At 36.4% G+C, this 24,536-nt stretch overlaps 3 protein-coding genes across 4 annotated transcripts; 1 reads left to right on the top strand and 2 right to left on the bottom strand.

Annotated features, from left to right (window-relative positions):
* The first annotated feature begins 422 nt into the window (after positions 1-422).
* Positions 423-8,733, top strand: siae (sialic acid acetylesterase). Its single transcript, XM_044118969.1, has 10 exons — positions 423-621; positions 1,201-1,365; positions 3,275-3,429; positions 4,585-4,723; positions 5,221-5,410; positions 5,643-5,728; positions 5,810-5,943; positions 6,064-6,218; positions 6,566-6,752; positions 8,433-8,733. Exons 1-10 carry the CDS (start codon positions 570-572, stop codon positions 8,682-8,684), a joined length of 1,515 nt encoding a protein of 504 aa, XP_043974904.1. The 5' UTR covers positions 423-569; the 3' UTR covers positions 8,685-8,733.
* Positions 8,734-9,281: 548 nt separating this feature from the next.
* On the bottom strand, positions 9,282-17,176 carry tbrg1 (transforming growth factor beta regulator 1). Of its 2 annotated transcripts, none has more exons than XM_044118968.1 (15): positions 16,921-17,176; positions 16,651-16,791; positions 16,207-16,264; positions 16,023-16,105; positions 15,785-15,821; positions 15,434-15,496; positions 13,841-14,077; positions 13,220-13,290; positions 12,888-13,132; positions 12,682-12,818; positions 12,391-12,537; positions 12,139-12,236; positions 11,840-11,950; positions 10,573-10,718; positions 9,282-9,744 (listed from the first exon to the last, which is right to left on the bottom strand). In XM_044118968.1, exons 2-15 carry the CDS (start codon positions 16,767-16,769, stop codon positions 9,656-9,658), a joined length of 1,641 nt encoding a protein of 546 aa, XP_043974903.1. In that variant the 5' UTR covers positions 16,770-16,791; positions 16,921-17,176; the 3' UTR covers positions 9,282-9,655. The 2 variants fall into 2 exon arrangements, with proteins under 2 accessions (XP_043974903.1, XP_043974902.1); XM_044118967.1 differs by having other exon boundaries at positions 16,651-16,788; positions 16,921-17,167.
* Positions 17,177-19,489: 2,313 nt separating this feature from the next.
* On the bottom strand, positions 19,490-24,378 carry mmp20a (matrix metallopeptidase 20a (enamelysin)). The gene is made up of 10 exons (XM_044118966.1): positions 24,259-24,378; positions 23,163-23,419; positions 22,926-23,074; positions 22,696-22,821; positions 22,020-22,181; positions 21,811-21,925; positions 21,594-21,736; positions 21,224-21,380; positions 19,926-20,029; positions 19,490-19,591 (listed from the first exon to the last, which is right to left on the bottom strand). The coding sequence occupies exons 1-10, from the start codon at positions 24,376-24,378 to the stop codon at positions 19,491-19,493; spliced, it is 1,434 nt and encodes a 477-aa protein (XP_043974901.1). The 3' UTR covers position 19,490.
* Between the last annotated feature and the right edge of the window lie 158 nt (positions 24,379-24,536).

Genomic DNA, 24,536 nt, shown 5'->3' with positions numbered 1-24,536 from the left:
TACAAAAAACATTATATTAATACATTTTTGCATCATTATTTAAAATTTATCAGTCTTATCCTTATAAGACCAATAAATTACGCTTATTTGTTTAAATAAAGTTGATAGTTCTACTTTGGGATTTAATTGCTATAAGGGGTTGACTGTTGACTGCACTAGGAAAGAGACTTGATGCTCGACTATCTTTCTACATTCAATGCATAACATTTTAACTTCGCAATAAAGTGTCAAAAAATTAACACAAACAGAATTAAAATATTCCAAAGCTAGTTTTTTTGGTTGCACAATTAAAAGTTAAGTTGTGAAAAACACTGTAGCATGAAAAAAATTATTGCAACTATTTCTGTATACAGTGCGCAAATTATTTCAATTTTTGTTCGTTCATGCTTTTATTTTGAAAGTCCGCATTTACGGAACACTTTAGTACTGCGTGAAGCTGTTAGTTTGGCTAATCACCTGACATGGTGGAGGAAGTTTCAACTTAGAGACCGGTTTCTGCATTATGCAATCTAACAAAACCTGTGGAAAGAACTGTTCGTCATTTTAATAACCTGAACCGTCTTCAAGTTATGGCTTTAATCTTTGTAGTTGTGATGCTTTTAGCTGCTTTGCACGATAGCGGTGAGTAGCTACAGAGTGTCGAATTCCTTCGAGGTCTCTAGTTAATTAGTATGGGTGCCCGGAAAACTTGCTAACAAAACACAAATCCCACCCTGTTAACCAGCTCCTAGAAATACATGCAGTTCATTAAGTCGTGCTCCATTGTGATATGTAGTCTTATTTCAATAAATATTGCCTTGTGGGTAGATGTATGGAGAGACAATAATGACACAATAGAAACAAATGCATTGCTATTTTCTTCAAACCTAAGATTTAAAATGCATTTAATGAGTGAGAAAGTAGATGTATTCAGAATTGTTAAATATATTAACAATTTGATCATCTGTACTGTTGTTCTTTTAATTATTTTATGTTATTTTATGGTTATTTTTTTTAGTACACCATAACTATGATAGAACAGTAATCAACGTCCTGAATTGCAGCACGCTACCATAAGAAATAGTGAAACAATTATGCTCTTTTTATTGATAAAATTAGTTGAACTGTATGTTTAATCAATTATCTATTTGTTTACCTTTTCTAAAATTGAATTTATGTATTTACTTTTTTCTTCTTATTGCACATTTTGTCTTTGATAAGATGGGACCTTGCGCTTTGCTTCTTATTATGGAGACCACATGGTGCTGCAGAAGGCCCCACAGAAAGCTGTCCTGTGGGGGTACGGCCGTGAGAGGCAGCAGGTCGCGGTCTACCTGACGAGTTCTACAGTTCTACAGAAAGTCTTATCAGCCCCTGTGACAAACGGTAAATCCGGCACCTTTGTGTCTTGTTTTGTATGTGTCAGCAGGAAAAGTTTATTTTTAATATCTGTGGAGTACAGGCTACAAACTGAGGTCATTCCTCAATTACGCCAATTATCACCAGATGTGAGGGAGGGACTTTCACCGTTTCCCTAATCAGAGTTAAATGAAGCGATGAAATGATTTTTGCGAACAACACAGGCAGCAGCCAACTTGAAATTATGATTATTAATTAGGTGGTATTACCAATGTTTTCATGAATTCGTCTTCACTGAAGTGCCACTTTAAAAACTCACCATGGCATATCAGAACTAATCACGCTTAATTATGTTAGACACATTTATGTATGTGATGGTATTACTTACACTTTCAATTAAGACAATCACCTGGAACTCAAAACCAAAGCTGGTGTTTAGGAAACAGTCTTTTTGTGCTCTGGGTCTGTCTTATGTCATGACTGCTTTGGAACTTAGGTCAAATTCTTTGAAAACGGATATAGGAATAAATGAAAATTCCTACCTATATATTTATCAAATATTGGCTCAATTGTCATTTTGCTTCAAGATTGTTATATTTCTCATGATTTGACGAGGCTGTTAACAATGGCTGGTATTTACAAATGACTTTGCCTTTTCTACATTCTTACTGCTTCATAGATGGGTGGACCTTGTTTTAAGTTCTCCAAAAACAAAGTGATGTTTACAAATTGCTTACTGAAACAAATAACCACTTCCTCTTTCACAATTCATTGTGAAAGTTGACCTTAGCATGAAGTCCACAAAGTGAGTTTTGTGACATATCTTTATTTCAAACACACTTCTCTATAACATGTTGTGCTGCTCACAGATTTGGCCAAGATTTTCCTGCACAAAAGAATGTTAATCTCAATAAAATTATTGTGGTGAAATAATGAGAAAGATTTTTGATGACATTTCTCCTTTAAGCACACGTCTAAATGCATTTTCTAAAGCAGGGATTTTCAAATGCACGTCTGGAGGGATGGTGTCCTACAATTTTTAGCTGCGTCTCAGCTTCAACACACCTTAATCAAATAATGAGGTCATTAGCAGGACTCTGGAGAACCTGACTGCATAATGAGGAGATAATAAAACCGTTTGACTTAGCTTGCATGTGCACAGCTCAGAACACAACTACCACTAGGCCTGTCGCCATAAACAACAAATCAATCAATCGTACAATAAATTAAAACTATTGACGTCATTTTAATTATCGGCTTTATCGTTTCTTCCGGCCTTTTTTGTCTCTTTCTGTTGATGACACTTAATAAAAAAAGGCTCAACTCCGGTGCTCTCCACTGACCCTCCCTTCCTAAACTCCTTAGTGTAATGTCCATCGCACACTACATGATCTTAGAGCTGTCGGCAGATTGTCGGCCCATTTTCAAAACCTGAGACCAAACATTGGCCGACAGAAATCCTAGGTATTGGGATTCCCCTCTGTAATTTCCCCTCAGAAAGCGCAGAGGAGAATCCGCGCTTTCTGATTGGCTACCTGTCACATTCAACAGGCTGTTAACGCTCCCAGTGGGGAAAACCCCTGATTGTTCTAAATAAAATGGTAACTAGTGTACCTTGTGATCTTCAACAGTTCTGCAAGTCAGTACTGCAAAGGGACAGAGCTGGTTAACAGCATTGCTTAGATGACGGCCATAACAATCACCTATCATTCATATTGCGAAATGACCAATTTTACGAGCTTCTTTTCTGGTTTTGCAAAGTCTGTAAATTCCAAGTCAAAATGTGTCATCAGTGCAGTGTCAGGGTTTTAACTTTTTTTCACAAGCTACATCGTGTGACAAACTAATTTTACCCACTATTGCAAATAATCCAGAATCAAGCCCAAAAAAAGATCTTGGTTTGATTGCATGTATTGATTTCTTTTTTCTCCAACAGGCATTTGGCAAGTCACCCTTGAACCCGTTGATGCTGGTGGTCCCTACAGCATACATGCTGTAGTTGATGGTAGCATATGTAGCCTGAAAGATGTGCTGTTTGGAGACATTTGGCTATGCGGAGGCCAGAGCAACATGTTATTTACAATGTCCCAGGTAAAGTATGTGCACCTGGTTGTTTAAAGACACCCGTCTGACTGAATCTGAACGAAAACATTTAATCCTCTTCTTACCAAGTCACTGGAATAGCTGCCAGGGGTTAGTTCCACCCAACCGGTTCCAGTGCTGCCTATTCCTTTTCGAGCTTGTTAAGATAATTGTGGTACAGAAATATGTGTCTTTTGCATTCCTTGTCCATATGTGGGATTTTGTACTTCTTTCATGTTCAAATTAAGAAAAAAATATACATCAGTGCTAGTGCTTACTAAGCAGCAGTTCATGTTCACAAAGATAACATTGTGGCTTTAGCACAGTGAACTTTAACCATCCAGCCCTAGTTTGCTGCTGGACCAGAGAAGGGAATTGCTTTCATCACGAGTTAAAGACAGCCTCATTGGTTTACAGCAGCCATATTTAAAACTCTCGAGTGTAATTATTTTTAACCAGTCAAATTTAAAACTCGAAAGTGGGAGAAACACCACACCAATAAGAAGAAACTCTCAGATTAGCGTCAGAGTAACAGAAGCTGATTTTCTCCCATATTAATGCAGTTTGTTTTGAAATTACCCAACACTGAGCTTTAGTAGCACAATGTCACGTTTAAATACATAAACATTGTTTGCCACTCAGTCCTCTAGTATTCTTTGTTTTAGTTTTCATGTCACAAGATAATAAGTTCTACTCTGTAAGCTTGGTTTAACTCCTGTTGTCCAGTTACTGATGTAGATGAGAGTTGAGCTGATCAGGATTGCGAGGTGTTCACAAGTTCAAAAGCACCAATGGTGGTTTCAGACAGCCTTAATAAAAATTAAAGTGAGCATATTCTCTCATCTGTTTGCAGAGACACTGTAATACAGTTATATAATGTTACTCAACTGGTTAAATTATCTCAAAAGAGGTTAGGATCAAGCAATAAGTGAATGAAATGCATATAATTATGTAATTGCGTGACTCTGACTTGACCTTTGAGTGGCAGCAAGACAAACTGGATTTTTACACATCCGGTTTGCCTTGCTGCCTCCTGCATCAGTCTCATTTGAGAGCTGGAACTTCCTTTGGGGAAAATCTCTAAATGTTAGGTTAGTGCAATACAAGGTCTAGTCTAAACTTCACAATTGACTTATTTCTTTTTCTTTTTTTATTCTCAAATAGATTTCCAATTCATCTGAGGAGCTTGCGCTCTCATCTAAATATCCTCATGTGAGGCCTTTTATGACGGCTTTGAACATGAGTAAAACTGAGCTGATTGATCTCATCCAAGTGGAAATACCCTGGTCTGTTCCCAACAGCAGTAAGATTGTTTCTTTCGATAAACTGTTCAATGTTTTAGTTCTCTGTACTGAGCTATATGAGGGGAATGATTGCACAACATGCAGTGGCAATGTTTAATGTTTTAATCTAAGATCAGATGTACATGGATGGATTTACTGTGGATTTTCTCTCATCCCAACAGAATCAACATTACATCTATGCCCTACCAATATTTTATAAACTGTTTCTTAGGAACTTTCACACCAATAACATGCTTTTTGTATCCATTGGCTATTCTGTTAAAAATCAGTGAGGGTGTATGTAGAAATTTGAGTCCATGTGTAATTTAGACTGCTGTAAGGATTTTCGAAAAACACAATAAATTCAAACATTCATCCAGTCCTTGTTTTTTTAAGTTAGTTTTATGATCATTCCATGCTAGTGCAGCAGCTCAAACTTGTAATTGTCACAAATTAATCTAATATTTATTGTGTGTAAACTTCTCACCTGAGCTTTACAATATTTCTGAAATTACAGGTGTGCTGGCAGATTTCTCTGGGTTGTGCTGGCTCTTTGGGCGTTACATGTATGAGAAGTTGAATTACCCCATAGGACTGGTAGAATCAAGTTGGGGAGGGACACCAGTAGAAGCCTGGTCGTCCACAAGAGCGCTGAAGCAGTGTGGACTGGTGCCAAGTGAAGATGACATAATCCAGCAAACCGGAAAGTATGTCTCCATTTTGTTTAAAACCCTTTAAGCCCTTTAAGCCTGGGAGTAAAATTTTCATAATAAACCAGTATTGGTGGGAAAGCGCAACGTCTCCCCTCTTAGAAGCAGTTGGAATTTTTCAGATGGCACAAAGTATCGGAAAGTTGGCGTGTAAAAATGTATCGTCTGTGACACCTTTCGGCTGATGAGGGTTAATGATATCTGCTCCCTGCTTGTTAAAATCCCTCAGTTCTATGCTGAAGAGCACCGTTTTGTGGAATGCAATGATCCATCCATTCCTCAATATGACCATCTACGGAGCCATCTGGTACCAAGGTACCAAGTCCATGACATATGAAAGGTGTTTTGAGAAATTTATACTCCATAAGAATTCATAATCCGTTTTGTCCTTTCCAGGTGAGGCGAATACAGAGTACCATAAGGACAAATACAACTGCTCATTCCCTACAATGATAAATGACTGGAGGATGGCATTTCACCAGGGCTCGGGGGGGCAGACTGCTCCTGACTTCCCATTTGGATTTGTACAAGTATGCAGACCATTTAGCTCTTTAAATCTAAATAAGAGCCAAACAAGCAGAAGACACAAGGCGATATTCTTATTTCTACAGTTATTTTGCATCAAGTATATGATTTATTTGCATGTACAGCTATCCACAGACATAGAAAGCGCCACAGATGACGGCTTTCCAGACATTCGCTGGCACCAAACTGCAGACGTGGGATTTGTCCCAAACATTAGGATGAAGAACACCTTCATGGCGGTTGCTTTCGACTTACCAGATAAAACTTCACCATTTGGCACGTAAGGATGCAATTTCTAAAAATGTCATGCGCTTAGAATCTGTTCAAAATTTGAAACTTTTCCTAAATGCACTTGCTTTGGAAAGCAGTCATCCATGATGGCAGAAATTTATGCAGCTGTGATCTTGAGGAGCGTAAATTAGCCAAAGTGTGGTCACAATAGAACAAAGAAGTGTGAGCTATGCTGTCAAATAATATGACAATATTTCAAGTGTTGAGGGGAAAAATGCAGAAGTTTTTCTCCTCGACTGGAGAGAGATTTGTCCAGTTTTCTTCTGTATTGACTATCTTTAGTTGTCTTTGCTCATGTTCTGTAGCAGTGTTATGAAGAATAATTTTCTATTTCAGAATCCACCCTAGAGACAAACAAGATGTTGCCCACAGACTTACGCTGGGTGCCAGAGCTGTGGCATATGGGGAAAAAGGCATCTCTTTCCAGGGACCTTTCCCCAAAGTAATTGTGCCTAGTGAAAGTACAATCAACGTCACCTATGACCAGGGGATCTTCGTTGCACCATCTAAAGACATATTTGAGGTGAGGCTCACAGCAGAATGCAGGTGCTACTCTATACATCAGAATATTATTAAAAGTTATTTTGTTAATTCAATTCAAAAAATGAAGTTTGTATATCACAGAGGTCCTTTACACATAATGTATTTCAAGCATTTATTGAGTGGAAGAAAAAATGTTTGAAAATGTTCAGAAGCAACAAGGACAACTGCAGCTTCAGCCTGTTCAAAAGTTGGAGGTAGATGCTGCCCTTATTCACTCTGTGTGGAGAGCAGCTGGAGTCAGAATGTCAAGTGGTGCCTTACCTTTAGCATTTTTAAGATGCTGCTCATTACCCTGCTGATTTTATCAGGGGACGCCATAAGAACTCAAAAGACAAGAATGTCATCATTTGTGCCCTGAATTAGTTTGATAATACGTAGCTGCAGACTGTTGCTCACAGATCCCACAAAATCCTGTCCATTTTGTCTTTGGCACTTACACAAAGGAATCTGTCCATGTTCTACATTTAGTTCATGGCTATGCATAAATAATGTAAATTAATTGTAAGGGGTCAAAGGTCAGATGACATGTCATGTCTAGACATTAGGGCATGACATCAAAGAATTTATGAACAGTAACTGGACTTTAAATTGTGAGGGCTGAGAACGACTTAATGAATTTTCCATGGCTTTCTTCTATGTTAATATGCCTGGGAGTGAGAGTTTCTTCTGCTTTTATTATATTATTGGGTGAAAGTATGACCATTTTACTGCCATGTATCATTACGGGGTATGTTGCCTCAAATGCTAAAGTTAATATTTGAGGCGTTGGATTCTATCCGGGACTTTTTTTTTCCCTTCTTCTTTGTCAACCATATAAAGTCATTTTTCTATTTGTGAAACTTAAAACGTGGTACTGGGTGCTCAAAACTGGCTTTCCAAAAGCACACAGATGTTTCAAGTATAATTGTTGTATCTCTTGGGTTAAAACACTTCTGAATAAGAGAGAAAAGGTACTAAAGAGACACTTCCAAAGTTCTACTTTCTATTGAAAGTAAATGTAGAATTTCATTAGAACATCAAGGTCCAGAAGAAAAGAAAAGTGGCAAATGATTCTAGTTGTTTGAGATCCAGTGTTCTACAGTCAGTTTAGATTTGGGGAGCCAAGTTTTCTATTGGAGTATTTTAGTTGACATAGTATGTAATCTTCCTTGAGGAAGATGAAACACTAAATTCAATAATGCAGACGAGCTAAAGTCAACTTTTAATGCAACCTCAGCAGAAGCACAAGCTGATTGTCTTCCAAGCCACATTGTTGCAGAAATTCACACAAAATGATCTCTGACCTTCTTTTATATTGTACATGGATATACTGCTCAATAGTCTGTTGTGAAAATACTAAAAAAAAAAAAAAAAAATCTTATGTAATGTACACATACTTTGAAACCAAGCTTTTGGTATCCATTAGCTGTAAACTAAATACATTTGACAGAAATATACTCTTGAAATTACTGCAGTGTAATAATTATATGCAATTTTTACTTTTAAACTGGTTACTGAAATAACTTACTGGGGTAGCATTTCTTCACCATTTCTCTTAAAGTTCTACATTAACTAACCTTGCATAATGTAAAACAATACTATTACACCTTTACATGTTAATATTCTATTTGACTGGAATGACAAAAAATATTATAATCTTTGTTCTTATTTTTAATTAAAGATCTGTTGCTCAGAGAAGAATGTGTCCTGTGAACCCGACTCCCTTTGGTCACCAGCTCCCATTATGGTTTGGAATCAGACCACCGTCCAGCTGTCTGCTGCTGCGTGCCCACCATCTAAAGTTGCTGCTCTTAGATATGGATGGAGAGACTGGCCCTGTGATTTTAAAGCATGTCCTGTTTATGATTCCAGTAAGAATTTACCTGCGCCTCCTTTCATCACCAATCGATATGCAGGCAATCAAATTTGGTAAAGCACCTAAACTAGAAGGTGAGGGAGAAAAATAAAGGGATTTAAATTGATTTGTTCTCTTTTCTAATTAACAATATCCTCTATTTTTATGAGTAATAAAATGACTGGTAGAAGCATACAATTATGCCTGCAAAGGTGTCTAAGGTATGTTGACTCCACTGATTTTATGACGGCAATATTAAATACTGACAACTTCAGTCCAATTTTCTCAGGATAACTAGTCATACACTCATAAGAATATCTAATCTTTGTTTATGCTGTAATGTGTGTCACCAGGTGATGCAATAAGTCTGATTTCTTGGTGTAATAAGGATTATGTTGTTCCTTAAGAAAATGAGTAAATTAAAGGAAAACATCCAAGTTAAACCAAGCCATGTTTTATAGAAGCTGGATGAATAGATGTTCCCATCTATTCATGCAGTCATATTACAGTCAACATTTTGTGTTCATTTACTGTAACACCTGTGTGTATATTTTGAAAATGAATGAGAAATTGTGCCAATTTGTGTCTGGAATGTTAAAACAGAAATGTGTAGAGATGCTGATCTATCAGTTATTTTTATAATGAAGCAAGCAAATTTGAAATAAATCCATACTCTTGGGACAAAACATTTGAATGGCAGTTTAATTCTATATACAACTGTTCATGATTATACACAGCTATCGAACATTTGCTTCTGTAATCCACATTGATAGACAAGATTGTACACTTTAAAAAAAAAAAAATAGAACAATATAAACTAAACTTGATTTCTACAACCCGATATCAACCTTTATACCAACATAGAGAAACCAGATATTTGGCTCATTTTTTGAATGCAACAATTCAAACATGTTTAGGATGTAGACACCTTGGGTATTTCATTGGAGAAATCCTGAAAGATCACACGGTAGAAATGTTTGAGTTAAACAAGCCTCAGATTTTTGAAAGGGTGAACTGAAGGAAAAAAGACGTGATTTCAGAGAGGACTCTCAGGAGCCAAAATAAGAAGTGGAGGGCTTCATGGTGGGAGAGGTCTGGAGTTGCTGATGCGAGGAACTAGGAGATGGAGGCGATTGTCCTGAAGAGAAAAAAAAGAAATAAACATTAATGGGTGCATTCATTCACAGTCAGCCGGCAGACCACCTGGGCAAAGTGAGGGCAAAGTTTGTAAGAGGGATCCCTGGAAAAAGGAAGCCAGAAATGACTTGTCAAAGAGTTCTGAGTTTATTACAAGTCAAACAGTAATAAACCAGCAGACAACTGGTTAGCTCCAGTTAACAAAAAAGCCTAGAATTCAGTGTAATCTCCAAGTTGCCAATTGTTTTTATTAATATCAAAAATAATTCTGTTGCTGCTACTTTGAATATTACTGCAATTATGTCAGTTTGTTTATGTTTTCTTATTTTTATACCGGACTGAATCAAAACACAGCAATCGTCCACAAAGGTTAGTAAGTTTAGAACTGCTTCTTAATAAGAGTATTAGACCTTTTGATCTGCTGTATAAAAAAAAGACAAGTATAACTATATGACAGTAGAAATTATCTGGATAATAAGCAAACATCCATCACTAATAATGCCATCTCAAAATAGAACTTTTTTTTCCCCCCTAAACAGCAGCGTTTGTCCTGTTGGCTGGTGCTACTCTTAACTCCAAACAGCTGGAAGAAAACCAGTCACCCTGGCAGTTTCTCTGGTATCCCGTTAAATCCCATTAACCTGTCTCATTGATTTGTTGGAACTTTTAGCACTTTTGAAACTGTAACTTATTAAAACTTAAGTGAATTGTAACTCCACTGTGCCTGTGCTTTCAGTATGTAAAGTTTTCCAGAGGTTCTCCAACTTAAATGAACCACCATAAAAAGAGGTAATCTCCTATACTGCCTAGCATTAACATGCTGTCGCACCTGTGATGTGCTCCAACTTGATGCTCCCATCCAGGCCTTGGTGTCTCAGGTAGGCCTCAAAGCTAATCGAGGCGTCATCTTCTGATAGGCTGTGAGGGAGCTGGCTATCACCATGACGACACACCTCGAAACGAATCCATCTGTAGCTATGTGGTGAAAGCAAAATTGTACAGCTAAGAAAAAAAGAATCATTAAAAAAATACTGCTGAGTAGCTGCTGATTTTCTTAAATATTTGGTGCTTGTCTAAACTCTATAAACTTAGTGCAAGTTTTCAACAGTTTTGTTCTCCAGTACAAAAAATTCAAATCAAATAGAGAAACATGTATTTACACTTATGACAACTTTATAGAATTAATTTACCTCATTTGGTAATGTACATTCGTTACCTTACAGATCTGTATATCAATGTGTAAAATACAGCAACCGCTAGAGTGCAGTTGGATGCAACACACAGGCCATAATATTTGAATGTTTCATGCATTAACAATTTACATTCAAATCACATGTAAAGCACATTGGATACCAGCGGTTTGTCATGAATGAGAAGATATGAGGGTATATTAAAGCAAATTTTAAAAACACGGCTTTGTTTTAAAACTTCACATGCTTTGTACATTAAAGCAAAATGTTTTATTGTGTTCTTAAGAGGGAAAAATGATTATAGGTTATATGATATTTTTAAATAAGTAAAATTAATGATTAAATAAATTAAAAATCACAAAATGGGTCTTCAAAGCTTTTTTGTAATATATGGAGCTACTGTCAGTTGTTTAATCAAAATTCAGCTTCCAAATAAAACATCCAATATTCTTTTGATTTATATTTTTCTTACTTCGGATATTTGATGTTTTTGTTTGGTTTTTCTAGATTTTAATCTGATCTTAATATTCAAGATATTATTTATTTATTATTTAAAATGAGGTTACCCTAAAATCTGGGTCTGATTCTACCCTACAATTACCCTACAATACATGGACATGTATGTTTTACCTCTTAAAGCTAAAATAAATTTGTGGGGCATTTTAAAATTAATCAATATTAACATTTTCATATTGTTTGTATCACACCTTTTACTGCACTCATTTTATTTACTTAATTCAATCTTTGTTTTGACTGTTTGTTGCATGATTCTAAATTTACTTTCCACTTTGTGTTAAATTCAAATTTGAAAAATATTCCATAAACACAATGCGAAAAGAAACAAATCAGAAAACAAAGTGTGTAGGAAGGATTATAGCTTAGATGCAACAGGCTAAAAGAACCCACTTGCTACATTTGCGAGCTCCAGGACAGCTCTGGATGAGATTCTGAATAGTTGGATGAGAGAAGCCGAAGAAGTCCGCTCCTGATGGAATTATGGGTGCCACGGCCTGGGAACTAAGAAAGGAAAATGTTAAAAATAATCAGTATTAAGTGTTTTAAGGACAGTAACAAAAAAGCTAACTACCCTCAACAATTTTTGTTTGGCATCTATATCAGCCATGTGCTTACACTGAGAAATTATTTGTTTTATTTTAAGTACCTCAGGAATAATTAGTAGGGCTGTTTGTGGTTAAACATTCTACCTGTTGGAAGCGATAGCCTTCAGCAGATTTGAATGGCAGGTCAGAGCAGAGGAGGCTACAATGGCATTCTGAGGATCTTCTTCAGGTACAATCTCAAACTAGCAATGGAAGGTAGAAAAAAAAAAAAGATTAACCCACTATGCAACAAATCTGCTTATGTGTGTTGACTTCAGAAGACTTTATGTCAAATCTGTGATTTTAACATTTATAATGCACTTAAGAAGCTGTAGTAAAGCCTCTGTGTGTATTCACCTGTGGACCTGTCCCTCCGTCCTTGATTTGGCAGGTGTAGAGGCACTGCAGTTCAGGGTGTTTCATGCTGGCATAGACACGCGTGCTGCAGAAGCCCACTGGATAGATGGCACACTCATCGTAAAACAACGTCCTGTCTGTGATTATCTGAAGAGCAGCCAAGAAGATCAGATTCAATAAACAGAGGTAGGTCTCAGCTTTAAATATATATATATATGTTAAGACTTATTAAGTTAATGCTATAACTAAATTATTTTTGCTACGATATAAAGAGTCATCTCAGATGCTAACCTCTCCTAGGCTGTAGACCGTTAAACCTCCGAGCACTATAGGAAACAGGGGACGGCCTGACGAATCCAGCGGAATGGGCTGCACCAGTCTGCGTGACCCGTCTGCCAGCTTCCTCTTCTTGGACATCTTCTTTGGAACTGGAGACACATTTTGTGACATTTACCTATCCGAACATGTCACACTTATATATTCGCTTTCACACTTACATTCTTCCTTTCCGTTTTCCTTTCCCCGGTCTTTCCTTTCTTTCTTGGGTTTTTTAAGAAGACCCTCCTCTCCTATTGACACCAGTGACATTGGGTTATGTGCCAAAGACGAGCCTGAAGGCCCTGCAGCAGGAGCTGAAGTCAGTGCCGCAGGTGGAACAGACGGAACGGAGCTGGAACTGGGTGTAGGCAGTAGCTCCCCCTCTGACAGAGTCTGGTACTGCAACAAGGACTTTAATAAGAACCTAGACAGCAAGAAAAGTAACCCGATTTACCACACAGCTTTGGAGATCTGCTTGAAAAAATTAAGTACAAAATATATATTTACTTACTTGCGCTCCTCTTTTGCTCTTAGAAACTTCTCTTCTGTATGAGCAATTTCATCACAGAGTGCAGCATTTTCCTGAGTAATGGAGAGCAGGACAGTCAGGCTGCATGCCACAAAACTCACATTTCTCATCACCTATATATGCTTCTCTGCAGTCAGTTGAAAGAAGGTACATAATAAAAAACATTGTTGCTATTCATTACCTTTCAGATCTTTATATCAACATGTGAGTTATTAGTGCAGAAAATGGCTTCATCAAATAAGTGATGCTAAGTTTAGATACGAAGTCAGGGATATGCTTTTTAACACAGCTTTTTCAATATGGCTTTGTATTTATTTTACATACATTACCAGTGTGCTGTGCACTGTTGTACACTTGATGTTAGATTACAATTATGTTGGAATATGATAAGATTCAGATCAATTTTAATAATAGAGAAGAGTAATCTTTCACTTGCCACTCAGTATTTAAGCACTAAAATGACATCATAAACTCAGAGCTCCTGACCGTATGTACAAAGTTAATAAATAGCATTTAGCTAAATCCATTTTTGTTCTAAGGACGTAGCTCATTGTGTTTAGGAAAAACAAAACATTGACAAACATGAATGCAAAGTTTCTTTACAAATATCATGGTGCGAGCAGCTTTGCGCAGCCTCTGGTACTTCAGTCTGTACTTCTCATTCTGGTTTTTTCGCTGGCCCCTCTTTATCTTCGGTTTCTGCTCAGAGGAACTTGAGGGAGAGGGAAAAGCAGGCATCGAGGCCCCGGAGCCAGAGCTGGAGGCTCCGCTCTGAGGCGCCGGTGGCGGCGAGCTGAGGAAAGCCTGGGCACTGAGGGCCTGCTGCCGCTCCTCATCAGTCTGCAAGGAAGCAGAGAGAGACGGGAAGGTGTTCAGCGCATGTGAAGATGATGGCTGTGTTGCTTTCAGCTTGGCGGAGTGTGGACAATTAACACAGGATCTCACATGAAATGCTATAATGACAAACAAACAACAAAATATGCTTGGATTGTTGAAACTTTAGATGAAACACTCACATGTCTCCAAAGGCACACGTGCCACAATTTGATACATCAAGAAGTCGTTAAATAAATATTTGCATCTCTAATAATTTCTATAAAAATGTGAAAACATACGTGAAAGAAGCACATTTCTCAATAACTTTTCAAATGAAATATTTTATTTATCAAAGGTGAAAATTATTCTGCAATGTGCATTCCTTATATTTTATAATCATCTAATATAATCTGTTTATTTTATTTTAGTCTATCATGCCATGAGGATCAAACTCATGAGGTGGGACTCACTGCTCAACCTCAAGGTCTGCAGTCTGAGTTGTTGTTCAGGTTAGCCAATCAGATGTTCAGGTTCTTTTAACGTTATGCAGAGGCAATTTAAATCATTTCACAATGAATTACAGCCTAGGATTTGAAAAAAAGTTTTTTTTGTAAATGATCTAATATTTTAATATAATGAATTAATATCTTATCTATTACATGTAACTGGATTGCACTGTAGTTAATACGTTGCCTTTTAAATAATATTGATGCTTTAGTTATTTATTTAATCTACAGTCACATTCCATAAATTAGGATTTAATTGGAAAGTTCATGTATCTCAAGTAAAACACATTATAAAGATTAATTCCATAAACACTGATGTTTTAAATATTTTTACTGTAAATTATGACGGTTTCTTGCTTGCAGCTCATAAAAAGGTGACATTTAAGATTACAATATTATATAAAACCAATAAAAATAATTTTTAATGCAGAAATGTGAGTCTAATGAAAAATGTGTTTAATATCTGCCTGTAGGTTGTTGTTTTGAAAAGCTACTTTTAATCTGACAAAAAAAAGACACATTGGAACCCATATTTACTAAATATGACTATAATTAATTTGTATTTAATTCAAATTATTACTTCAATAAATATTTAACAAATATTTTTTTGGATTGTGGTATGTAAATATTTGCTCAAAGACAAATCTACCAACAAGCTGTGCATAGTAATCAGACATTCCTATTTGGTATTCCACTTTCAGCATATTTATTGGAGAAAAGTAGAACTGACACAAACGTCTGACACAGATCTTCTGTAACTACGATGGCCTCAGTAGTAAACAGTACATCAGAAAATGTCTATGTACATTTTTGTAAATTAAATATTGTTTTTAGGGTTGGTGTAAAACAAATGTCAGTTTCCCAGAAAACTCACCAGTAATGCAAAGACTCCATTTCTGTTTTCAATCCTCTTGAATCTCCTGCTGCCTTTTTGTGTCTGAAACATAGTGTGAAACTGAGGCCGAATGCATTGGGGGAGGAAAATCTATTAACCCTAAATCTGTCGGTCAGGTTTAGGTAAACTGCATCCTTATTAGCTACAGCAGTTGTAAGGATTATGCATGTTGGCTCTAAGAAACCCTTTGACATAATCACAGTTCAAAAATGTTCATTTATGATCAAATATGGTCAACGAAGCAGGATGGGAAAACATGGAGAAATTAAAAGACATTCACACAAACACAAGGGAGAACTTTAATAGTGTAGGGGAATAAACAATCCTTACCTCACGATACATGACGGCTTCCAGGCTCGATTTTGCACTGTTGAGAACATAATAATGAAATCACAAGTAAGTTTAGAAATCACTAGAAATCATCATAAGAGAGTGAGAGAACATCATACAAAATTTACAGTTTTGTTCAAACTAATGCATGCAAACATCACCAATTATCAAAGGAGAAACTTTTGGGGTCAAAATGCACACAAGAACTTTTAGCATCAAATGAGAACGACTACTGTACTTGGATTGAACAAGTCCCCGGTCAATGATTCTCTGCTTAATCTCCTTTATGTGCATGGGACGGCCAGCTTCCTCCAGTACAATCTTATAGCAGAAAAAGCAAAATTACCAGCATAGAAACCCAAATAAACAGCTAAAGCAGCAGATGCTGGCAGAATTAGGTGTAATAAATTTGTGAGTAATACCTGAGCAGCATCAAGCCATGTGAGATTTGGTTTCTCAGTAATTTCACTGGGTGGTTCACTGAAAACGAATAAACAAACACATAAAACATAACAATGATGACTAAATCAAAATAAGATGATTAACTGAGAAATAGGCAACTGGTGACCAGAATACATTACGTCTACTTATCCTAATTCATTCTGAGCATGTAACTGAGACACAGTTAAAAACAAAAACAAATAATTGAAAACACAATGTACAAGAATTTCAAGCCGCTGGAGGGTCCAAACTACAGCCCCTCTTCAGATTTCCTGAGACAAAGCTAAAATTCAGTGTGCAGTTAAGATTTTATTAATATAGCTGAATACAATAAATTATGCATATACACAATATCAATATGTTTACCATTCAAGCTAATGCACAAAAAATACGTTTAGCAACAACTGCAGTATTTTGGAACAGACCTCTCTAGATTTTCTGCTGTCCCAGACAGGCTTGCTATACTGTCCAGAGCAGGAAAAAGAGAGTAGTTTGTCTGCCCGTCAGGCTCCATTTCAGATTCAAACGTGTTGAGTGACTCCATTGACCACAGGGCAAATACACTGCTGGGGAAAACAGAAATATTAGAACAGCCAGTGCAGAAACTTAGACTTTCTGTATATGTATGATCTAGCGTGTGGTAACAAAACTAAATACAGTAATCATAATTTGCTTGCGTTCCAGCAAACGAATACCTGCAGCAATGCAGCAAAACCTTTCGTGCTCCTTTCTGTTAGGTCCTGTGGCAAGCGGAACCTTTGTGTTGTTTACGCGCAGAGTGAGACTGAGACTGAGCACCAGTGCTAACTAGCCGACCTGTTAGTGATGCTCTATGTCTTTATACCAGTTAAGCAACATGCTTTATTTTTATGAACACACATTTGATTCAGTTTCCATCTAAAAGAAAAAAAAATGGACGATGTTGTTTTTCCGAGCATTTCATTCGTGAGCACTTTTACAGGATATCCGGGTTTAACCCAAAATGAATTAACAAATTAAAAGTTCGGTCACATATACGTTGTCATACAGTTTACTGCTTCGCTCAAGCAAAAATAGAATTTTTTTCGCACAATAAAATAGTAATGGTAATATTGCATATAAGCAATTTGCTGGCACTAATAATATAATTAAATTTGAATACATGTAAAATACCATAAAAAAGACAAACTTAAGTCTAACTTTATTTTTGCTGTTAAACGTTCTAAAATGGTTCATTATGGTGTTATATTTATGTTATTGTGCATTTTTATTTAATTTAATTTTATTTTATTTATTTATTTATTTATTTATTTATTTATTTATTTTGTGTGCGTGGGCGTGTGTGGGGGTGTGTGTATTTGTTTAGTTCTGCAACTAAACAAATGCATGCAAACATCACCATTTATTTCTTTATCTAAATAAATAAATTCATTATTTATTTATTTATTTATTTATTTATTTATTTATTTATTTATTTATTTATTTATTTATTTATTTATTTATTTATTTTCTGGCAACTGTGCCAGAACAGTTGTTGCACTGTTCTGGCACAGTGCAACAACCTGAAACCTCAAGGGGGTAGTTCTGGCAGAATGTATAAAACCAAAGTGCCCTCTAACAAACTGATAAAATAATACAGCATTATCTGCAGCCAATGAGTATAAAAATAAAATATTTTTAACATCTTTTCACTCAACAGTATTTTTCACATATTGTCATACAGTAAGACTGAACTTTCATTTGAATAAATCTTCCAATGTTCCAATGTAAATCTTCCAATGTTGTGTTGTTTCAATATTTTTTAAAGCTACCTTAAGTTTCTGGTCCATAAATAAAAACGATTTTTATAGTTGTACCATTTTCTATTTTGTGCCAGAACCAGGTGAGCAAATATAGTCATTTTCAGAATTTTGAAGCCCTCTGTGTTTTTTTGTATTTCTGCTGTACCAGAGAATTAGGTTATTTATTTACCAATCTGAACAATATTCTTCAGATGTAATTCAGGAGAAACAAAATAAATTCTGGCAGTGTTGAAAAGATCTGGCAGAGTTTGTATCTGGAAGTTCTGGCACAGTGCAACAATTTTCATTTCAAGTCTGGAAAGATGGCGGCAGATGTCTCAGGATTTGTTTCCATTCGCTCACCCTTTTTATGTACTCAAACCTGTATAGTCATGGAATGCCAGTTTGTAATTTCTGGGTTTAAGAGCAGTCACTCAAATATGTGCTATTAGTTTTTCTTTGACTTCCTCTTAAGTGGCCAAACAAGCTTTATGACACCAACTCTGAAGATTGCCCCATCCAAACAAAGAAATTAAACATTTCCCAACACAGTTTGTAGACAGGTCAACATTAACCAAATTATTTAAATAGTTGACTGTGTTACCCAAGCCTCCATTTGTACAAATCCACTGTACCATTTATTTGTAATACAGGAATGTGTAGTGAGAACTTTTAATCCAAAAATTGTGAAATCTGGCTTTCCTGAAAGAGGTAAACATTTCAAGTAATTCAGACAGAAAACAGCAGCTTATGCTACTGCGTCAAGTATTGTCAAAATGGATGATCAGTTTATTTCACCCACCCAAGCATTAACTTGACCCTCCATGTTTTTTGTTGCCATGTTATCAAATGCATGTGCACTGAATTTTATTTTATTTCAAATATTTTGAGCTGTATTGATTTATATTCCTGTTTACAAGTGATTCATTTCTACAAGTATGTCAGAGTATGGAAAAATGCCATATAGGACTAACAAAAATAAACTGCATGTATAAAATCACATGGATTCAAAAAACACTTTTGGAAAAACATTTGCAAGCAGCTGGGAACTAATAAAACATGTTTCCATCATTTCTGGAGAGCAAGCAAGAAATGTCTTCATGTGTCTTATAAAAAATAAGCAAGACATATGAACAAAAGATTTTATTGAGTTCATTGACATAATATGGATCTTGTTCTTAAAAAAATTCATGTTCTGTTTTACGCAAATGTCAGAGAAAAAAACGTCCTGGCATTTGGTTATTATATTTAAGTGCATTTGGATGGGAACCCTCACAATGAGCTAAATTGGAAGAATACATAACTCTCAAAACATCCCATAAAAAGAACAACACATGCTATACATATCTTTCATATTGCACAATAAATCCTTAACACGGTGTAGCCTTTATACAGTGGTCGTCATAGACTGCTGTTCAGTCATGCAACAGTATAATCTGTGTTTAACAACTACATGTGTAGTTAGGTTTACTTTTTAGCTACATAAAGTGTGGGTTTCCAGTAAGTCAGCATCCCAGCCAAGAATTTCCTGCAATTATCTTCACCACCCGCTTCTGTCTGAAATCATATTGGTAGGATTTCGACCCGCTGAGGAAGAAGATGCTGCCTGCAGGAGCAAAACAAACCAAGAATCTAGTTTAAAACTATAAAAATTTTAAAAAGATTTTAATTCAGTCTATATGTCCTTGTTGAAAATTAAATCTTTAAAAAAAATTTTTTTAAATATATGATGAAACAAAAATAATAATTATACCATTGAGCAGTTTATGTATTACCTACAGCACCAGAATGTGTTGTTCTGGTAAACTTAACCTAAATATTGTGGAAGAAAAATAGACATTTCTAGCTTCTATTTTAGTTTTGTTCTCTTTGTCTTATGCCACCCAAGCCGACATAAAATAAAATTCCTGGGTTTACAAACAGAGTTTCTCTCAATTTACCATGCAACTTGAACGCAGCGTCAACCTTTCTCGGGATTCCACGCCAGTCTGTCTGGATGTATCTAGGGAAGCCAGGATCCATCTGCCTCTTTTGCTCATCATACCTGAAGTGAAAGAAAAATGTATTATAAAGTTTATTGCTCAAAATGTCTGGCTGCACTCCAAGGCAAGCAGCAAAAGTGCAGAATTTCTGTCAAACTTTTTTTTATAGCTTCCCTGAGGTCATATTCTGTTGATGTGCAGAGTGTGTCTGAGAGAGATATAGATAAAAATATGAATGCAATAACTTGGCTGCATAAGTGTACATTCCTTCACTGGAGCATCTTTTCAAAACCTTTGAAAAAGTTTTTCAAATATGTCAGACTGTGAAGATAGAGCTTTCATTAGGTAAATCTACAGTATTTCCTACAAGTATATTTCTAGGCTCTTGGCTGGCAATCTAAAGTGTTTCCTTCTGTCAGTGAAGTCTTGCTTTTGTTAACTTGTTGAAGTTTATAAAAGAAATGTATCTTCACTTTTCTAGCAAATATTTGTAGGTGCTATTTGGAGCTGTTCATAATTTCATCCAACCCCGTTCCAGATGAAGTCTGAATAAAAAAGAGAAGTATTTTTTTTTCAAAATTTCTCGTACCTTCATCAGTGTTGCTATCAGCCTTTTTTCCAACATCCCTCACCAGTTTCAAATGAGAAGAAAAGCCTAATATTGCTGTTATTTAATATTGCCTCCAATTAACATCGACTGTCTTTACATTGCTGTTGTGTAAAGATAATGCTGTAGAATTTCTATGGTTTGATTAGATGCGTTGACCCTTTCTAACTGCTCTTCAAAATGTTTTAGGTTAAGTAGATCCAATGTAGTTGATGGTAGGAATAAACTCAAGAAGGGTTATGTTTAGATTATTTCAGCTTTTCTTTTGTTTGTTTGTATTTTAAGTTGAAATGCAGGGGATCCGTAACACAACAAATGTGGGAGGTGTTTAATTTTGTACATTATACTAAACTAGCTTTCTAACAGAGTTTAAATTGTACATATCCACTGTATTATAATTATAAAATCTCTATTTTGAGAATGAACAACTATGAAATTATTTTTACCTGTTGAGCATGTTTTTTTTTGTTTATTTGTTTGTTTTGTTGTTTTTCTATAATACAACTGAGAACAGCTGCCTTATAGACCTCACAAGTGGCAGACTTTCCCAACTTAGTACCTAATGTAGCATTTAATTGTTGGGAACTATGTTTTCAAATTGTGTCTCCTTAGAAGAACATTCCAAATGTAAAACATTTGATTAATTTACCTGTAATAAAACTGTCCGACAAAGAACATGGTTTTCCCATATTCTGCAACATGAACGGCAGCATCAACCCGCCTTACACTGGACGGGACACCAAACTCTGAGATGTTGCCAGCTGTGCCTCGTGTCTTTAACTGTTGCACCACCCAGTACTTATGACCTGAAAAAAAACAACACGCGTTTTGAAAACACGATGAAAAACACCAACATAGCACAGACGCTGCCAAAATCGGCGAGCTTCTTGCATGAACTGCAACACTTAAGTTGCAAAAGGCTGTAATTTGGGCGTAACGCTGCCTTCTCCAGCTGGAAATTCAGCCATGTCATGATGACACGGGCTGAGCAAAGCATTGCAGAGTGCCTTTTACTTTACCAGTGAATAGGTATGCCACGCCTTTGGCTGGGATGTCATAAGCGGCATCGACAGAAGAACCTACGTCGGGGAAGTATGTGGTGATGTGGCCTTCCCTCAGCTGATTCCAGTAAGACGGCTTTGTTGTTCTCATCCATATGAATCTGGATTTATTTAAAAAAGAGCTACATTTAAAACTTATTCAGCAGACTTTGCTGTAGTGTGATGCACAGGGTACCTGTTCTGAAAATAAACAATCTCATTTTGGATCACCACAGCCGCATCAAATAAAAATGTGGGATCACATTTCTTTGGAACTTTAGGTCGATTTTCAGCTTCTATCTTGGGTTTGCCTGAGTGACAGTGATAGAAACATTGTGTTTCATTTCAATAATTTATTGTTTTTATTGAGAAAATATTCTATTGAGAGTAAAATGTGTTCCTCACCATAAAGCATTTGGATCCCCAGGACATCATCTGTGGAAAGAGTGTACTGTTTGCTGCTCTGATGTCTGTAACTGGGGAACATGACAGCAGAGGGGTCTCTGGAGTGAGTCAAACCAAGCGAGTGACCAAGTTCATGAGCTGCAACAGCAAACAGACTGAAACCTGAAATTATACAGCAACAAAAAAATATCTGTGTTAGCTCAGTTGGAATACCTTCAAATGACTGCAAAAAGCTGCTTTTGCACTGATTTATGGGTTTAAAAAGATGTATTGCACTGCCAGATTGTTGAGCGCCCATTTATCTGTGTCGCCAGTTTGTCTCAAATTGGTTTGTTGACCACGACAAAGAGACTATAGTCACTTTATCTCTATCCAATAGGGCACCTCTGGGATGAGGTGGATGAGAAAATTTGCATCATGGATGTGCAGCCAACAAATCTACAATAGCTGTGTGATGTTGTCATGCCAATATTAACCAAATTCTACCAGTAAGCAGGTGAGACAATTTTTAAAGGCAAAAGAGGGTTCAACAAGGTTCTAGTAAAGGGCAGCTGATAGACAGGCCACTAGGTTACTTTATAATATGCTTCGGTCATGATTGTTATTAATCTTTTTGGAATCAGGAGTACAGTACTCAGCTTAATTAAATGGATGTTGTTTTCTGAATACCACAAACCTTGCCCCCCTGTCGTCCATATTTCATCTTCATCAAAGTGTACATCTCCACCCATCCCCTCTCCAGGCTGAAAGGCATGGGCCAGCACTCCTCCAGGTCCATCAAAGGGAGAGAAGTCCCCATGAGCTACAACAGCATACAGAAATACTTCTGAATGAATGTCCTACGATTTATATACGTTTTACACTGTTTAAAGCCAAGGGACTCCTCACAAGTGTTTTCAGATTTACCTCTGTGTGCAAAGGTGAAGACAATATCAGCTTTGCCATGGTTGACCTTAACAAAATTCAGAGGAGCTGCGTCACTCCACATCTTCAGGGCTAAACGAAAGGACTTTTCCACTTCCTCTCTACTCAGATCTGGGGTATACTTTGCTATCCTGCACAAGGCATCAGACACAATTTCTGTGTGCAATAGAAATGAACAACTTTGCAATATTTTTACTTGCTGAAGTAAAACAGTCTCACTTGTAGGAGATGGTACGATTCTTCCATTTGGGGTGATAAGGATAAAAGCTATAGTTGTCCACATCAGAAACACCACACCTCGGCTTCTTCATGACATTCATGGTGTTGGAATCCAGGATTCCTGTTTCTCTCAGGCCAAAGAAGTTCTGCATTTGCCTGACCTTCTGCTCCATGGCTGATGCAGACCTGATCTTACGTGTTGAACCTCTGTAGTCTGTGCCTCCGAGTCTGAGACTATAGAACCTTCTTAAGTAACTCTGTTGAAATGCACAGGAAATGTCTTTGCACCCATTGAACGTTTTCACATTTTGTCATGTTGCAACCTCACATTTTCACATTTTAAGACGTTATGCAATAGACATGAAGTTAAAACTGATTAGCTTAGTTTTTTTTCTTTTGTTCTCGCATGTTAATGAAGCAAAAGTTTTCTGAGAGGCAGTCCAGACAAAAACAAATTAACGAACAAAAGAAAAACCCTGCTCGCATTATAGTTTAAATATAATGTTTAATATTTGATCAACTAACCATCAAAAATTTAAAAGAATATATTTATATATAAACATTGTTCTACTTTTTTTTCAAAGTCATCCAGTACTGTGCATTTTTGTGCACAATGTAAAGAATTTTACTGAAAAATGTGTGCACATGTGGATATGGTGATTATCAAGCACCAAGGAAGTTTGTGGTAAATTTGTCAACTGTAATACATTGTAATTCATCTCAACCAGTTTTCATAGCTTTGGTTTTTGTTAATGCATGTTTTGTTTGTAGTCTTATTCTCCAAATGTCTAATGACAAAAACCAATGAACATTTTCAAAATACAACATTGTACCACAAAATGGCTGAAATGGCTTTCCATAAAGTAGGGATTTATAATTTTTAGTGAACAATGTTTTTTTTGGTGAAAAGAAACAAAATGCATTATTACCTTGTAGAAATACATTTTAATAACAGAATAGTGCAGATTTGTTTTAAATAGCTGCAGTATTAATTTAAAATTAAAGGGCATGACAAAGATGACAAAAATTCTCTGTAAAACAATTTTTCACAGAAATATATGAAGCCAGACTTCAGTACAGCTATTTGCCAACAAACCTTAGCAAGCTCAAAATCATCAGGAGTCAGACGCTGATCTTCCTCAATGGGTCGAGACCACGAGATTTCCACCAACATCAAAGAGCTCAAAACGAGTGTCCATGTGCACACCAACTCCATATTTCAATGTTCATTTCACCATCCTGAACATCTGTTTTTATATGAGAACGTTCATGGGGTAGTTTGGAAATCACGTGGTCTAAAGCTGTTTAATCATGATTGCTACAGCGAGACCTACCTGGAGGTTTGTGGTTGTAACCTAAATACCCACCAATGTC

Source organism: Gambusia affinis, linkage group LG06 (genome assembly GCF_019740435.1).
Source record: "Gambusia affinis linkage group LG06, SWU_Gaff_1.0, whole genome shotgun sequence".
Classification (NCBI taxonomy): domain Eukaryota; kingdom Metazoa; phylum Chordata; class Actinopteri; order Cyprinodontiformes; family Poeciliidae; genus Gambusia; species Gambusia affinis.
The sequence above is the reverse complement of the archived record's forward strand: the minus strand, read 5'-3'. Positions and strand labels throughout refer to the sequence as shown.

Bases quoted from the DNA above. Each gene is read 5' to 3' on its own strand.
- siae (XM_044118969.1), top strand. From the start codon at position 570: ATGGCTTTAATCTTTGTAGTTGTGATGCTTTTAGCTGCTTTGCACGAT. The intron at 5,944-6,063 runs GTATGCAGACCA...TTGCATGTACAG, and splicing joins TCCCATTTGGATTTGTACAA to CTATCCACAGACATAGAAAG. The intron at 6,753-8,432 runs GTGAGGCTCACA...TTTTAATTAAAG, and splicing joins CATCTAAAGACATATTTGAG to ATCTGTTGCTCAGAGAAGAA.
- tbrg1 (XM_044118968.1), bottom strand. From the start codon at position 16,769: ATGGAGTCACTCAACACGTTTGAATCTGAAATGGAGCCTGACGGGCAG. The intron at 14,078-15,433 runs GTGAGTTTTCTG...GCTTCCTTGCAG, and splicing joins ATGGAGTCTTTGCATTACTG to ACTGATGAGGAGCGGCAGCA. The intron at 12,819-12,887 runs GTAAGTGTGAAA...ATGTGTCTCCAG, and splicing joins GGAAAACGGAAAGGAAGAAT to TTCCAAAGAAGATGTCCAAG.
- mmp20a (XM_044118966.1), bottom strand. From the start codon at position 24,378: ATGGAGTTGGTGTGCACATGGACACTCGTTTTGAGCTCTTTGATGTTG. The intron at 21,381-21,593 runs GTAAAGTAAAAG...GTTTTTTTTCAG, and splicing joins CGTGGCATACCTATTCACTG to GTCATAAGTACTGGGTGGTG. The intron at 20,030-21,223 runs GTAAATTAATCA...CTTTCACTTCAG, and splicing joins GTCGGACAGTTTTATTACAG to GTATGATGAGCAAAAGAGGC.